The sequence below is a fragment of the Podarcis gaigeae genome, assembly GCF_964106915.1.
Source record: "Podarcis gaigeae genome assembly, chromosome: 10".
Taxonomy (NCBI): domain Eukaryota; kingdom Metazoa; phylum Chordata; class Lepidosauria; order Squamata; family Lacertidae; genus Podarcis; species Podarcis gaigeae.
In genome coordinates this window covers 24,795,487-24,812,668 of record NC_139686.1, presented here as the reverse complement: position 1 = coordinate 24,812,668, position 17,182 = coordinate 24,795,487, and the positions used below count along the sequence as shown (strand labels likewise).

The 17,182-nt window shown below is 43.3% G+C and overlaps 1 protein-coding gene across 12 annotated transcripts in view; it reads right to left on the bottom strand.

Moving 5' to 3' along the window:
• CHST11 (carbohydrate sulfotransferase 11) overlaps positions 1-17,182 on the bottom strand; it is a 210,127-nt gene that overhangs the window by 11,094 nt on the left and 181,851 nt on the right. Inside the window, exon 1 of one of the 12 annotated variants that reach the window (XM_083700807.1) lies at positions 2,465-2,647. The exons of 10 other annotated variants lie outside the window; for them this stretch is intronic. In XM_083700807.1, coding sequence (XP_083556933.1) covers positions 2,465-2,506 — 42 coding nt within the window. In that variant the 5' untranslated portion in view covers positions 2,507-2,647. Of the gene's footprint in view, positions 1-2,464; positions 2,648-17,182 lie in introns of those variants that run through there. One more of the 12 variants, XM_083700811.1, reaches the window with a different exon arrangement.

Sequence of the window (17,182 nt, the reverse complement as noted above, 5' to 3'; positions counted from 1 at the left end):
CGCTGCTCACTAGAGCCTGCAACCCGCCACAGGGTAAGTCCACCAAGTCTCATGATCTTCTCCCCCTCAATCCTAGAGACATTTGCCCATTGTTAGAAAGCTATGGTTAGTGGTGTTCTGAGTATTTTTATTCCTAGACTAAGATACACCCTTGTGTGTGTGTGTGGGGGGGGGATTGAAAGTATGAAGCTGCTCTAAGACAAAGACAGATGACTCATTTGTTTACTCTTCTTATCCTCAGCTCAGGGGCAAGCAGGCTGACAGTGGGAGGGAGGCAGCAAGACATCACAGTATAATTGAAAGTGCTGGTGGGGCAAGAGAGAAAGCTTAAAGCAGGGTAGCTAATGTGGTGCTTTCCAGCTGTTGTTGGACTACAAGACCCATCAGCCCCAGCTACTATGGTCCATTGCCAGGGATGATGGGAGCTGTAGTCCAACAATATCTGGAAGGGACCATGTTGCCTACCCGTCATATAATTTATCGATATTTATCTCCAAGACAGATCAATATAAGGCATAGTGCAGATTAAGAGAAATATGAAGATGATGATGATGATGATTAGTAGTAGTAGTAGTTGTATACTATCCTTCATCCAAAGATCCACTAGCTGGATATAAACACTCTGGACTGGCTACACACTATTCCCTCTGGGCAGGTAATCTCTCTCTCTCTCTCTGAACATTCAACAAGGCATCTGAATAATTTTAGGTCAGAAATTGAGCCCATTCTGTGTGAGGCCTTTAAACATCAAGGGCTGCACCTCAGCCACCAAGGATGCTACACCTTTTTCTTCATGCAGCATCTAGATCCAAGCTAGTCTCCTGAATGAACCCAAATTGCAATAGAAACTAAGTTTACTCGTATCACTGAACCTTGTGAAGGAAAATGCTCTCCTCCCCAAGATTGGTTCAGATGCCTAGCCAACTAACAGGCTTGCAGGCTGCAACCTTGAATGCCTTAGGCCTCAATAGACAGGGAAGCTACAGTTTCTCCTGCCTTCCCTCTGTCCTGGTCCTCCTTTCATCTGCCTTCTACCCCTCCCCTGCACAAAATGAGCAAACACATAACATTCTGTCACATATTAATTGATTAACTAGTCAATGAGTTTTATTGCCTTAGCTGTAAATTGTCTGCATCTTCAAACACTGCTAAATGGTATCCACCAATAATCTGATGGCTAAAGCAATTTTAGGACACTTTGCAATTAATTATTGGAAGTCCTCAGAGGAAGAAACTTCCATAACGGTGGATTGTCAGGAACGCACCTCTGCAAGCTTTTAGCTCTCTGAACTTGCAACTCTGTAGTTGAGACCAGGCTATTAAATGGATTTTACTCAGCTCTCTAGCAGAGTTCCTAACACAGGTTTGCATGAGAGTTTCTTCTAGACCAAGTGAAGAAAGGGAAAGATTCTGGCTTAAGGGAAAGTTGCACAGTTCAACTTAATGCAATATGTGTATGTTTTAGGCAGGGATACGACATGAACTGGATTAATCTGCAAGACGGTTGGAAGGCTATCATAAACACGTGAATATTCCAAAATCTGTATGAATTACCATGAGAGGAAGATACAAAGGACACTTTGTCTGTGACAAACTGGAATATCTGGAATGACTAAAAATCATATAATAGAGGAAGCTTTCCTACACCAGATGTTGATACTGACCACTAAAAATTGCCAGTCATGTGGAAAATATGCCCTGTTATCTCTACCATCTGTAGTGGAACTTGAAACTAATAACATTTCCAATCTCTAAGTCAATAAACTTATAATCACAGAGTTCTCCTCCCAGCCCTAATGACATGCTTTCATTCAGAAAAAAAATAGCAAAACATTAAATTTAATGTAGCTCTTATTTTTAAATTATTGGCTGCATATGTTGAATGCAACTCAGATGCCGCTTTAAGAGGAGCAAAATGTTATTTGCCAGGAGATAACTGAATACAGATATCAGAATATGTAAAAATTGCTCAGCAGTCAATAGGTAAACCACTTAGAGGTTTTCTACTGAGTGAGTGGTTTACAAATATGAAAAGGAGAATGTGGGTTTTTTTCTTAAATCTCTTGATATTCTAAATTCACAGAATCAGTGTTGGAAAGGACCTGGTTGGGGGGGGGGTATCTAAAATGGGTCCTATTCATGTTACATTTACAGCACATTTAAATCACATGACTTCCCTCAAATAATCCCAGGCATTGTGGTTTACCACGCACAGAGTAACACTTCCCAGCATCCTCCACAAATGGCAGCTCCCATGATTCTTTGAGGGAAGCTATGTGCTTTAAATCTATCATGTGGGTGTTACCTTAGAGTTGAGAGAAGCCATCTACAGTCTCTTCCCCACCCCCACCCCTTGCAGGATCTACAGCACAGGATGCAGCTACAACATCCCTGATACAGACAGCTTTGAGTCTCTTCTTAACTAACCTTAAGTGAAAAAAAGCCCACCAGCTCCTGAACCTACCTTGTCTACTGCCAAGCAGCTCTTACCATTGAGCTGAAACATTCAGCTGAAACTCGCTTCCCTGCAATTTCCACCCATTGGTTTTTATCCTGCCATCTGGAGCAACAGGGAACAAGTTGCTCCATCTTCAGTGTGACAGCTCTTCAAATATTTAAAGACAGCTATCATGTCTCACCTTAATATTCACTTCTTGGCAAAACTACCCAGCTCTTTTAACTGCTTCTCATAGGACTTTTTTTCCAGACGCCCCACAAGCCTGGTTGCCCTTCTCTGAATATGCTCCAGTTTGTCAATGTCATTTCTTAAAATAGGTAGCGGTGGGATTCAGGCTCATTGACTCAAGAAGCAATAGTGAACAGCAAGCAAGTAAACACATATTCTTGCCAGGGGCCATGCTGTGGGTGACCTAAATCAGGACGTGCCTGTTCATGTGTCTGGTTTCTACAAGCCAATGCCAACTTGGGAGTGCTGAAATCATCACCGCTGCCACCATCATGACATTTATTACTCACCCTTTACCAGCAGGTCTCAGGGTACGTTACGACAATTTAGAATTAAAAAGTTAAAATGGATTACAACTCCAGGAATAGGATGGGCCCTGAAAACACCCTGAAATGCATTCTGGGGAGTGGGGAGAAGACATTGCTCTCACATCACCAAGACCTGTTTCAACCCAGCTTTGGTATATTTTTCAGTGAATGGCAAGCAGCAACATGGATGTTTGCCGAAAGACACACAAAGGTGGTTTAATAAGCTTGTATACAAAGTATACAATAATGCAATTTTTAAAACTGAGAATAAAAACAAAAACTAAACTTAAGCAACAAAAGTCCTGAAAGAGCTCTGTGTGTGTGAAGGACTTTGGCCTAGGTGAACCAATCTACTTAACGAATAAACTTCTCAACTTCTTCAGACAAAAATGGTGAAGTTGGGGCTGAGGAGAAGTGGCGCAGAATGTATTCCACTTCAGCTATGAATGTATTATCCTACTCCCTTTTAAAAACATTGCTAGCCTGATGAACAGCCTTTATCCATCAAAATTCCTCAGATGTTTTGTCTGGGGGCTGGGGGACGCCCACCCCCACATTCACTTTGAATTTTTGCCTGGGCGGAATTTTGATAGTGACTCTAAATTCAATCTTTTCATTTTTTCCTATGTAAATGTACACTGGAAGTCCAAAGTTTGCATGCTTGCATTGGTACATGTTGGCTGGCTGCAAAACAACACCACCACACTATTTTATAATCTCTTCTTTATGAAGATCAACTTAGCAACAATTTCTTCATGTGACTCACAGAAGGCAGGATGCCTAATTAATCACCCAACTCAGCCCCATTTATTAAGTAGATGTATAGGAAGCTGTTGTTTTCTACTGTTGTTTTTTTAAGTCTCTTGACATTTACAAATGCCTCTCAAAATTGAAAAAGAATATCTAGTTATATTTCCCACAGTGTTGGAGGACATCATGGACTTTGGGTGTCAATTGCAATATATAGCCTATTAACTGTGTTAGCTCACAAAAGACCATACCAAAAGTTATTTGTAGGACTTTTCTTTCTCTCTGTGTGGTTCTCTAACAATATTTTTCATTAAAAATGAGTGTTTTAAACAGTTGGACATGTTTTGTGATGCAAATGTCCAAGAAACCTTTCACTATTCACCCAGTTTCTCCCACATTTGCAAAGAAATTTAGTTTGCATGCTTGGGAGGTGGTTTTCTGTGGAAACTCTCCATGCTCATGTGGCCTCTTCTCATAGTCTGAAGGGTTTCACCACCTACACCAATTGTCCATGAGGCCATCCAGCACTGGTCTAGGAATTCCCCAAAGGACAGTACAGATGCAGCAGTCAAATCTCTTTAAAAATTCAGAAGCCAGATAAGGGAATGTGCACCAGCTTCTCTAGCTCCCATCACCCCAGCCAGCATGAGCAAAGGTCAGGGATGATGGGATCTTCTAGAGTCTAAACAACATCTGGAGGGCCACAGGTTAGTCATCTTTGATTATTTTACTCTAATTGTCTTGCAAACTTACCCGTGGGCTGCAATCAGTGAGTTTCCTTTCCAGCTTAATTAGTAATCTTGTTGTATTGTTATGCTGCATTTTGTTGCCTGTATTTTTAATTCGATTTCAAATAGAATCCTGTGCAATTTCCATGCAGCTGCTGGAATCTAATTTATTTACAGCCGCCCTCTGAGAACTTGTTCTTTCCTCATGCTGAGGTTTCATTTAACCTTGATCTTGGAAGAGGAAGACTCTTCCATTCCCATTTGTAACTGCCACTCACTAATGTGCATGGGAGGTAATTGACCTAGGATACCCTTTATTCATAGGCTTAATGGCAGAAAATTGGGAGCCATACAGCAACATCTTGCTTTTTGCACCTCCCTACAGATATATCTCGAGACCCTCACTAACACCCCCCACACACATTAAACACTAGTAGTCACGTTAAAATTTAATTACAATATGGCTTGCCAGCAAATCCTTTTAGGCTAAAACAGCATTGCAATAAGGCTAATGTATTATGCTATGAATGAGCAGATTGCATCAGTGTGCTCAATAAACATTTTTGTAAGCATCAGAGACCAATCTTCAGAAAACCAGAGCATCTGCAGAAGTTATGGCCCACTGCCACCGCTCAGCACATTTCCAGCAAGCCCCCACAAAGCGACACCAATAACAAGGTCCAGGCAGATGAGATGAACGCGCAGAGGCTTATTGCTTTCGTTTGTTAAAACGACAACCAATGTTATCCTCAAAGTCATCAAAGGCTACAGTTCTGAAGTGACTTGCAAGCCCCTAAATCAAGGTGATGCATGAATCTGAAAACATATGCATGGCTGAGGCATCAGGGACAGTTCACAAGGCTATTTTTATGGGATAGTTATGGGGTAAAGTCATCACTAGGTTACTTTTCGTTTTTAATGATGGCCACCAGTCCTAGAAATGCTTGTTACCCACCTCCAACAAAGGTCAAGATGGCACTCAGTAATCATCACCACCAGGCTGAATCTACATTTTGGAGCTTCTTCCACTTGCACCCTCAATACAACTGGAGTATGAGCTATGATCAGTCTCTGTGCTATAAACAGAACTTGCAGTGGCTTCACTACATCACCACCCAAGTTAAAACAATGGTCATGCAAATCATATTTTGTCAGCAAGCCCATCGTTACACAATACAGTGGTACCTCGGGTTACCTATGCTTCAGGTTACATAAGCTTCAGGTTACAGACTCTGCTAACCAGAAATAGTGCTTCAGGTTAAGAACTTTGCTTCAGGATGAGAACAGAAATTGTGCGATGCGGCGGCAGCAGGAGGCCCCATTAGCTAAAGTGGTGCTTCATGTTAAGAACAGTTTCAGGTTAAGAACGGACCTCTAGAATGAATTAAGTACTTAACCTGAGGTGCTACTGTAGATGATTAAGAGCCAGATGATTTGGCTTCCCTGATTTTCTGTGTCACAGTTGAGAAATCTTTGTTACTCTGAAGGCCTAATAGGCAAACTTCTAGGAGCTGCTGGCCAATTGTGGGTTGAGTCAGAGCCAAAAGTGGGCAGAGCAATGGACGCGACTCTTAATGTACAGTAGAGTACACTGAACCCACACATTGTGGTATCTATTCTTCCCCCGCCCCTGACGATACACTCGATTCGGCTTCCTCCAGCCAGACTAGCAAGTGGCTTTAGCAGAGTCCAAGGACACATTGCAGATAAGTCAAAACACTCAAGGACAATATGAAGCTAAGCTGGTGAGAGGCATGGCCTGGTAAGGGGTGCAGCCTGAGGCCAGAGTCCTACCAGATCTCTGGACCTGAGAATGAATGCTCCAAACAGGAATGAAACGACACAATGACCTCCTACTTATTGGGAAACCTCCCTGGTTTGCCTAATCTAATTTGAAGGGAGAGCTCTGCATCAAAATTTGCTGTAAGGCATTGGTGGCCCTCTTTCTTGAAACTGCAGGAAAGTCCTCTTTCTACCTTCAAGGAGAGTCTCCTTCGAGTGCTGATTTTATTCAAGAAGCTTCTTGTTAGATCCCCCCTTTGTATTTGCTCATTAGTCTATTTCCAGTTGCAGACAGTCGCTGTCTGCCTTGCATTACAACCCTTTCATCAGTTCTGAACACTTGCCAGGCCCTAATTGTTTCACTCTGTTGATCTGCTTGAAGATGCCAGTTCCACTTTTTGTTGCTTCTGCAAACTTGTCAGATCTCCTGTCCCACCTGGTACACAAAAGATTCCCAACAAGAAAGGGAAAGCCAGGAAGCTTCATGTCTCCTTTGTCAGGCAGGTATCTGCCAGCAAGAACACTCTTCTTTGCCTGCCCAACATGCAAACCTTGGAGCAGTCTGCTAGTCTTATGAGATTAAATTGTAGGGCAAATCAGTCAACTCCTTGACATACAGCCCACAGGCCTGATGTTATACCAGCTTTCTGCTCAGCATGGCTTCTAGCACTAAGGTCTGAGTTATAAGGTCCACAGCCAAAGCAGCATAAGAATCAAGGAGATCAGTAGGGTGAAGGGAAGGCATAAGGGCAATGGGAAGGGAGTAAGAAAAGGCAAGATAGTAAGGACTCTGGGGGCAAGATGCATCACATGAACTAATCTCTTGAAAGGCAGGACACTGTGCTTCTTCTTCTGTGGCACAATGGCTCAGTGCGTCTGACTGTTAATCAGAAGGTTGGTGGTTCAAGCCTACCCAGGGATGGCTGTGGCAGGATTCCTGCCTTAATTCTCCTCCTCCTCCTCCTCCTCCATCTTCACTGTACATGTGTGTTTGTATGTCATCTGAGAGAGGTGCAAGAACCATCTCTAATTTTATGTCTGTCTTCCCTCAAAGGCTTAGAGGGAAGGCAGAGGTAAAATTTTAAAAAGGTTAACAAAGCAAAGGTTTTATAATAGGCGCTTCCTAGTTTCACAAACAAACTGGCAGATGACCATACTGGCAAAGTGGATGCTGGTTCAAGCTACCATTCTTGTGTACTGCTGCTTCTGCCTGATTCAGACTCCGGGGAAGGTTGATGAAATACTCAGCTTCTGTAGGACTGAGACTCATCCTGTTTCAGGCACCCAACTAAAGTGTGCTTTGTTATCTTTCCCTAGGTGGAGCAATGAGTGAGGGAGCACTCGTGCAGAGTTGCCACCGCTGAAAGCTTTAACCAGTGTGCACCATGCTGGGATGCTCACCCACTAGTTCAGTTGTGAAGCCAGACACACAATGCAGGAGATGAAAGCACTGCAAATCCTCTTTTTATGGTACAGCAGTCTTCATCCCAAACTGGTTTTTTAAAAAGCACTGGCCTCACAACATTGAGCTCCGTCCTGATTCCAGGTTTTTGCTGCCATACCTTCTTTTCTAAAATGAGGGATGAAAGCTAGGTTTGTCAGTGTTTTATCAACCTTGTGGGATCCATGATCACAGATAACCAAAACTCATTATCACACTCACCCACATACTCAGTCATCTCCCCCGTCCTCAGCAATTAGGCTTGAAGATTGCTCACTCACACAAACCATGTGGCAGTTAGGCCAACGAGAGGCTGTTTTCAAGTCGAATTGCCGCAGGAGGTGGATAGGACAGGACAAGAAGGATGCATATCCAGTGGGAAGGACCCTGAAGACCCCTACTTCTGTCATAGCTTCTGTAGTTTAACCTGGACCCTATGCAGGGAATCTAGAGCTGAAGCATCTCAAGGAGATGGCTGTCAAGCTCTGCTTGAAGTCCTCCAGGGACCCCACGACCCCTCTAGGCAATTGGCTCTATTGTCAAACCGCTCTTACCTGTAAGGCATTTCTCCCTAGTTTTCCCTTGAAATGTACCCACCTGACAGATCTATTCCTGTCCTCTGAGGCAGCAGAGAACAAGTCTTTGCCTTCCTTGCTCACGTGGTGTGGAATGTGTTCTGCTTGGAAAGAGTGACATCTGCATCTGCTCTTTCCATGCAACTGAAATGAACATCTTGGGGTCAAAATCTCCCCCGCATTGCTTTTCAATTATTATGACCTCCGAAAGGTACTACTTAGGAGATTCGGCTCACATATAATTTACACACATCTGGAAGAGGGTTCCATTCTGCATCTCTCTCCTCACTGCCCCCCCCCCCCCCCGCTTTCTTCTTTTGACATGGTTTTGTTTTCCACAGGGGAAGGTGCTTATTTTCTCCCTTCAACTAGCTATGATGATAATAGGAAACTGAAATGTAAAATGAAAACCATGTGCATGTAATAGGTAATGTATGAGCCTTCAGCTACCAGGAAGTCATATTTCAAATGACATGAAAGGGAGAAATTGATAGTCGGATGTCTTCTCATTAGAGTCAGTTGCTCATTTTCATCCTCAAGGTTTACCTATTTTTTTAAAAAAAATATCATAGGCAACACTCTTGTCAGTCCTTTGTCTGTTTAATTAAAATGTTCCTTTTCCCATACACAAAACAAAATTTCAGATTCAAAACCATTATTTGGTAACTCTGGGACAATATTCAGATTTCACACATTAATGTGTATAACAGTACCTTTTTTTTTAAAGGCAAAGACAGGGGGAAATTAAGGGGGCTTCTAGACTGTTGCTATATTTTGGTGGGATTCAGTCACATACCAGCAAATTGCACCATCGTAATTGGTCTTGTCTTGCAGAACAAACCCAAATAAAGGCTTAAAAAAATTGGGGGAAGAGCAGAAAGTATAGGGTATGGTAATACTGGAAGGGGGGGGGGATATGAACAACAGTTACCCAAATCAAATAGGAACCACTGTATTCGAGTATTGTGTGGGGCAGGCTGTGTTGCATTTTGAGACACGCACCCCTGTGAAATATTCATGCTACCCCTAATCATAGCTGTTTCTTCACCAAAGCGATTGGTTTTTGGCCACATCAAAATCCCTGTGTGCTGCTTCTCCAAAAAAAAAAAAAAGTTAGAAAGATCTACATCAGAGCAAACTAATTTCAAAGTACATGATCCGTTGTTTTTGTTTTATTTCAAACTCCTTATTTCAATCCCCCAGGGGAAGCATGAACTCAGTAACATTTGACTTCCATCTTAGCTTTGAGCCGACGAAAAGCAAAAAAAGGAAGCAAACATTTGTATACAGCGGCAAGGCCAGAATGTTAAACACAAATCATAGGAACATGCCCCAGAGCACATATCCTACTTGGAGGATTAAGATAATGTAGCTACTGCAGTCCTGTTTTAAACCTGATGCGGAACATCTGCTCCTGCTTTGCTTTTAATCATTTGTGTTTTTCTTGCCTGAATCTGCCATGGGGAGATGGGCGGAGAGGCATGAGTGGACAGAAATGGCAGGCGAGATTGCCCCATTGCTGGGAGCACAGAATCCCTGCCATGCTCAGCTGAACATTCAGAAAGACAGCCAGCAGACGGCAAGTTCAAGCACGGAAAAAGGAGATGCTTGCTTCCCATTTGGTATTAACCCTTCCTTCGGCTACCACTGCATTTTACGAGCTGCAAGTCACCAGTTTTGTTCCCTGTCATTTGTTTAGAGTCTCCATCTGGACCAGATGCCCCACAAGGCTCAGGGAGAAAACGGGGAAAGAAGGGAAAGTGCAGGTGCTGTAGCAAGGACAGCTAAAATGAATGTTTTGTGGTCGCAATTCCTGCGCAAAACAAGAAAAAGGTATTGTAGTACGTTAAAGGCTAACAAACATGGATGTTGGAGAATTCCATCAGAAACGGAAATGGGAGCGGAAGGTCAGGAATGGAAATCACACAAGCAAATATGGGGTTCTTTTCATCAGCAAACATTACATAAATCATTACATTATTTTCAGCGCTACTTTTGATGTTTCCCTTTCACTAAAATACATTTAAATTAATTATGCAATAAATTACATGATTGAGTTTGTTTAGGTCGCAGCAGATAGCAAAATCAATAACATAGGTTTTAGCAGAAGCTGAACTGTAGTGCAACAGAAACAGCACTGACTGTGGCAGCATCAGGGTGGGATGGAAACTGCTGCCTCCTTATATTCATACTAACAAACATAGTTCCAGTTACAGATAGGTAGCCGTGTTGGTCTGCCATAGTCAAAACAAAAAAATTCCTTCCAGTAGCACCTTAAAGACCAACTAAGTTAGTTCTTGGTATGAGCTTTCGTGTGCATGCACACTTCTTCAGATACCTGAAGAATCTGAATCGTATCTGAAGAAGTGCGCATGCACACGAAAGCTCATACCAAGAAAAACTTAGTTGGTCTTTAAGGTGCTACTGGAAGCAATTTTTTTGTTTTGACTAACAAACATAGTAATGCATTGGCTTTTGTGGAGTCCACTTCTTCCATTGCAGTGCCAGACTAAACATTCACTTAATATGCAGTATATAGCCACACATATTGTTTTTTCTTTAAATGATTACAGGTGCTAGGGAGCCTGATTCCCGCTGAGAAGCCCGTGCTTCTGTGAGGGAGGCTTAGCTCTTCACTCTCCCCATCATGACCAGCAGATCTGTAATTATCTAAAGAAAAACAAGAAATGTAGCGGCATGCTATGTAATTAAGCAAACACAAGCAATTTTCTAGTTGGCAGGTATATATACATGGGAATGCAGAGAGAGAAAAGTCCCAGGTTCAAGCCCCAGCATCTCCAGATAGGGCTGGGAATGTTCAGAAACCTTGGAGAGCCGCTGCCAGTCTGTGTTGGCCATCATGAGTGACATGGACCAATGCTTTGATTCAGTACAAGGCAGCTTTCTATGTCACAACAGTCTAAATTCAATTAAAGTGCAAATGTACAAAAAATAAGCACAGTGGCTATTCGTAAGAGCAGTGGTGGGTGGTAATCGCCCTAGATGTGCTTAAGCTACTAGTCCTTAGTGTGCCCTCTTGCCAGGAACCAGCAACAAAAGCTAGATTCTGACCCTGAAAATCTGTGGCTCATGTAAGGGGAGGGCAGAAGCCTCTGTGCCAACCCATTTCTGTTTGCTCATATTGTGATGTTAACATATGAGAGTGCTGGAGGTGAAATAGTTAAACAGGTTACCCAGTCAGAACCCAGGGGGTGGAGCCAGAGGGACTATAAAACCAGCTCTGGGAGGGGCGGAGTTCGTTGGGAGGTTGGTTGGAGTGGGAGTGAATGGGGATAGAGTCTGTGGGTAAGGCGAGTTAGAGTAGCAAAATAAGCTGAGTCAGGAACAGTTAGGAACCAGGAAGACAAGTAAATATCTGACAGGTGGTTTAGTGAGTCAGAGCAGGTAGCAGAAGTTATAGGTCTGGATAGGCACCCCGTGACTGTAATTGACCAATACCGTTGATGAAACCACGCGATTGTTAAACTGCAATAAATAAACAGAAGTTTATGTTCCAATTTAACCCTGACTGGTCTCAGTATTGTACCAGGTAGGGCCTGGGTGGTGGCAGCGAGAAATAAAGTGGTGGCACAGGGATCAATAAACGGTGAAACGTCCAGGGACCCTGTGTGATCGCCACACATATCTTGCTCACACACCTTCAAATGCAAAGGGGCCTCTCCACATGATTGGAAACCCTGATAGGCCAGCTTCTAAAGTTCAAATTAATGCAGATGGATCAGGAAGCTAAACCTTCCACCACAATGCCACCCCCGCCAGGTCTTTATTCTGCCTGAACTGACCTCTGTAAAGGGTTATATGATGACACTACTCTACGAACTTTGAAAACATCCTCTAGAGCACCGCTAAGGCAGGTGAAGGGGGAAAGGGTATAGTGACCAAACCTCTCATGTTTCAAACCTCATATTATTTATCAGGAAGAATCCAGTGGCAGCTGGTGCCCTTTGGGATTGGCAGGGCAAAAGGCAGGGAGCTCAGCAGTAGGTGGTGCCAGTCACTTATACGTGGAGTCAGATCCAATGGAAGGAAGAACAGATTAATTCTAGTCTTGTGCCCACCTCCCTCTATGCTCAGCTCTGCAAGGGAACACTGGGGTTAAGGAGGAGGAAGCTTGCAGGCAGTGCCACCCGCAGGACTGGCTATAAGAAGGAAGGCAGGTGGGGAAGGCAGAGGTTGATGGGGCAGCACCCCATTTGTCCCACAGGATTAGGCTCCACTGGTCAAGCAAAAGAAGATAAGAAAACAAGAACAGTCCTGCGGGTGTGGGAAACCAGGAAGCAGGACTTGGGCAGAAGAGCATTCTTCTGTCTTGTGGTTTTAAGCAACGGATATGTAGAAGCATTGCTTTCTCCAGCTGTGGAGACAGAGTCTTTGGTGCAGGCAGCCATTGACAGCCCTCTCCTCTGTGGACTTGTCTGTATGAATTTGAGTGTCTATATCTGCAGCCAGGTCACCGGATCTGCACAAACCACTTTTGTTATAAACAAGCAGGTTTATATGTTTGATGCATGCCTAGAAGTACAAATCCCTTTTCCAGGCAAATTTAAAAGCAAGCGCTGTGTTTGCTTACTCTGAAACAGCCTCCCCCAATCTAATTGTTCTGGATTGCATCTCCCACAATTGTATCAGCAGGGGCAGATGGGAGCTGGAGTCTAAAACAGCTGGTGGGCACCAAGTTGGGGGAGGCTGCTCCAAAGAGAAGACTGCAAGTTCCCCAATGAAACAGACTTCTAGAGGGATGGTGGGAGAACATCCCAGGCAGAGTTGACCACATGCCAATTTAATGCAAGACTCCCAGGTTGTTTCTCTGGAAGGAGGGTTCAGTTGCTGTTGGTCAGTAGGACCAAAATGCGGCCAAAGCAGCCAGTTATAATTGCAAAGAAAACTGTTTTTCAGTGGCTGACTGAGGAATGAGTTACTAACCAAATTGGCATGTACAGTTGACCAGTGCAAATACCTGCCCCTTCATCTGAGGACACAACACCTACTATACAGGATCAAACCAACAATCCTACCAGCAGACTTTAGGGGCAGCACATTGTCTTGGCCTGTCTCTGGCATCAAATATCCCCAACCCTCCCCAGTGCTAAGTGCTACAGTTTTACATCCATGCCATACAACAACCACATGGCTTCCCCCAAATAATTCTGCGAAGTGTAGTTTGTTAAGGATTGCCGAGTATTGTAACCCTATGAGGGATAAACAAATTCTTAGAGAAATTCTTAGAGAAATCCACGTTCTTTAGATGTATGGTGTGGATGTGACCACAGAGGGCGGCGGGGTGTGCGTGTGTGTGAACGACTTCATTAGTTATCAGTGCCCAGTTCCTTGTTATTAAGATTTGATCAGAGTTAGAAAACTACAGAGCTACCTAATCTGAGCATTACCCAGGCAGGTTTAATCAGGACCAAACCAATTAATTACATGCAAAAGTTCAAGGTTCTTGTAGCAATTTACATGGCCCTTATGCATTAAGAACCACCTGATTCCTTATATTCTTGTCCCATCACTGGGATCTTTTGGGGAGCCTCTGTTGGTGGTCCCCCATGACTCAAATGCATGGCTCATATTCATTGTGAGCTGTGCATTCAGCATTGCAGAACTCCCTCCCAGCTAAGATCAGACAGGCCCCCTCCCTGTGCTTATTTTCTCCCTTCAACTAGCAATGATGATAATAGGAAACTGAAATGTAAAATGAAAACCATGTTCATGTAATAGGTAATGTAACCATGTGTAATTTAATAGGTAACTTCAGGCACCTAATGAAGACCTTTCTACTTCAGTAGGCATTTTAAGTAAGCTTCTGTTTTTATTATTAATTTTAATTGATGTTAACCTGCATGTGTGGTTGGTTTGTTTTTTGTTATCTTAATGTGTATCTCTTAGAAACTTTGGTGTTAAGCAGTATATAAACGACTGGAATACATTGAAAATAAAATCCTTGTTACCAATGTTCTCTAGGCAAACCTCTCTTTTATGCAACTGCCAGAATTGCTCCCTCTGATATTGAACCAAAATCTACCCAAAGATTTTTCATGGGGGGAGGGAGGGAGGTGAGAAGGCTGTGGGCTAGATGAGAAGGTGCCACAAGCTACAACTGATCCGCAGGTCAGCGTTTTCCCATTCCTGCAATACATGTTTACTCAGAAGAAAGCCCACTATGTTCTAATAAGTGTGCTTAGGGTTGCACCTTAAGTCTCTTCACCTATCCTTTGTATTCCTCTCTAGTTTATCTCCAGCCTTCTCAAAATGAAGCAACATGCAATGGACACGTTAGCCAGAGAAGCACAGCAACACGACCGCCACCCATTTATTCTATGCACTACACCTCTGCATATGCAAAATTTGGCAAAAGGTCCAGACAGTTAACAAAGCATATTTATCACGAACTAGGAAGTTGCAATGAATTTGCACATTAATATTGCGCATATATGTAAAATAATGTTGCTTGTACACCATTTCAATTAACATAATACAGTTGGCCACATTGCACTTATTAAAACATAAGTTACGCCACATGAGGAAACGCTGAGCCATCTTTATTTTTTTCTGTAACCCCTGCTCCCCTTGATATATAGATGGAGCCATTCTGATAATTGAGAAATGTATCATGGAGTTGAACTATTAAAGAAAATTACCGGTATCTGTGTCTGATCCCTTTGAATTTTTTACCGCCCTGTGTCTAAAACATTTCTCTGAAACCATAACAGCAAAATCCAGTTTTCTATATTGTTTTCCAAGCATTTTTAAAACAAACAAACAAACAAACAAACAAACAAACAAACTCAGAGATCACAGTTGCTAACATTGGTATTAATGCATCTCAAAGTAGCATTTCTTTCCCAATTTTATTTTTTGGCCACAGATTGTAATACCAGATTCCTCTCTGTGGTGCTCCAGGCTTAGCCAGTTACTCCCTGAAGTGTTTAAATATGCACTTAACCCAAGGATATAAAAGTCTCAGCCAATGACAGAACACTGTAGCATGGAACATCTCGTGCACGTTGCACATTAAAAACAGGCAAATGCAGGGCGATAATACTTCAAGCTGCAGATAAATGGTGAAATAATAACAATAAGTTGCCAGAGAGTGAGTTTAATGGCAGTTTATAAAGTGACTTCCACAGCATTCTGATAACATATGTTCATTAAAAAAAAGAAGATGAAGAATCCATTGATGCACAGAAACAGATTGAAAGGCTTGGCTTAGCTAATAATGAAGCCCCCAGAGTAGTCTCTGAAGCAGCAATTGCATAAAGTACCTTCAAGGGAAGGCTGGAGCACGATAACATGAAAGGGATGGATCACTAAGAGGCCAATAGATGATATACATAGAAAGCAAGTTAAATATTGCAAGTGAATTCTGGAGCTGAGCAGGCTTTAGCTTTCAAAAGCACACAAGCTTTTGACGGCACTGAGCGACATCTGGTATTAGGTGGTAGGGAGAGGGAGGGAAGCTGAAAATTCTGTGGGGAGCATGAACCATGGAGTGACAGGTTGGGATATTTGGGGGAATTAATATTTGTGACATGCAAAAAACAACAACCACCCTCAAAAGACTTGTTTAAAGTAACAAATGACACAAATATCTCAGAGTGAAAATCGCTTGGGTGAAGGCAGACAGGCAAACCTGCCGCTCAATGTTGTTCTAGCACGGAACTAGTTCTCCTCTGAGGAGTGTCTCTTCAGAAGAACTGTGTCAAAATACAGAATGGAGAAGAGATTGTTCGTACACCTGCTGAAATCAATAGGAAGATTCCCGTGGAGCTCAGTAGGTTAAGAAGCCCTGGGTGAGCTTTCTTCCTTGACACGAAAAGTCAACTATCTTCAGTCCCTGTGAAGCCTGAACTCATATGCACTCTTTCTGCCACTCGTAGACTCATTCTCAGAAACAGCAAAGTGGTAAACCTCTCCTTGGACTATATGACCTTTGACTTCAGGTGAGGGAAAACAGTGACCAAGCGCCTTTAGAGCAGGAATGGGGAATCTCAGGCCGGGTGTGTGTGTGTCCATGTGGCCCTCCAGGCCTCTTCAATTGGACTGTACCCAAGCCACACCCTCTAGGCCACACCTCTCACTGGTATATGGCCCTCAAAAGCTTGCCCATGTTTGTGGCCACACCCACCGCTGGTATACAGCCCTTGGAATCTTGCCATTGGTAGCTGCTGGTAAGGATGGCAGTCAAGGAAGGCAGCTCATTAAGACCTGGAGATACCTAGGGCTGTCCTCATACAAGTCAGATGCTCTTCCGAGTTATGGTCCTTCTCCCTAATTTGGTCTAGGAGAGACCACCTGTGGGGCCAATGGGGTTGTGAAGAGGAAGGGGAACATAGGAATATGGCTTCAACCAGATCTGGCTATGTCCCCATCTAAGATCATAAGAAGGTCCCTACTGGATAAGGTCAATTTGGGTCCCCATCCTCTTCTCACTGTGGCCAACCAACTGCCTATGGGATGCCTACAGGAAGAACCCAAGTGCAATGACACTCTCCCTTCTTGTACTGTCTGCTGTGATTGACAGCAGCTCTTCATGGTCTCAGGCTGCAGACCCACCTTTCCCATCACCTCCTGCCTGACCCTTTTGGCTGTCAGGCATTAACCTTCTGGATGCAAAGTTTGTGTTCCACCACAGAGCTATGGTCCTGCCCGTGGGGGAAGCAGCACAATGCTCAGGAGAAAGCCTCACTGAGGTGGAAGCATTGGTTCAGTTCACCCATGAGCACTTTGCGGTCTGTGTTGGGACACAAGTGAGTTCTATGCAGCCGGAAAGAAAAAAGTAATGCAATGCCGCTAAAAGAGCAAAATTAGGTGTTAAGCGCATGAAGGTATGCCATAGAAACACACTGCATTAAAAACCAGAGCAGATTTTCCTTTTATCTCAGACGTGGAAT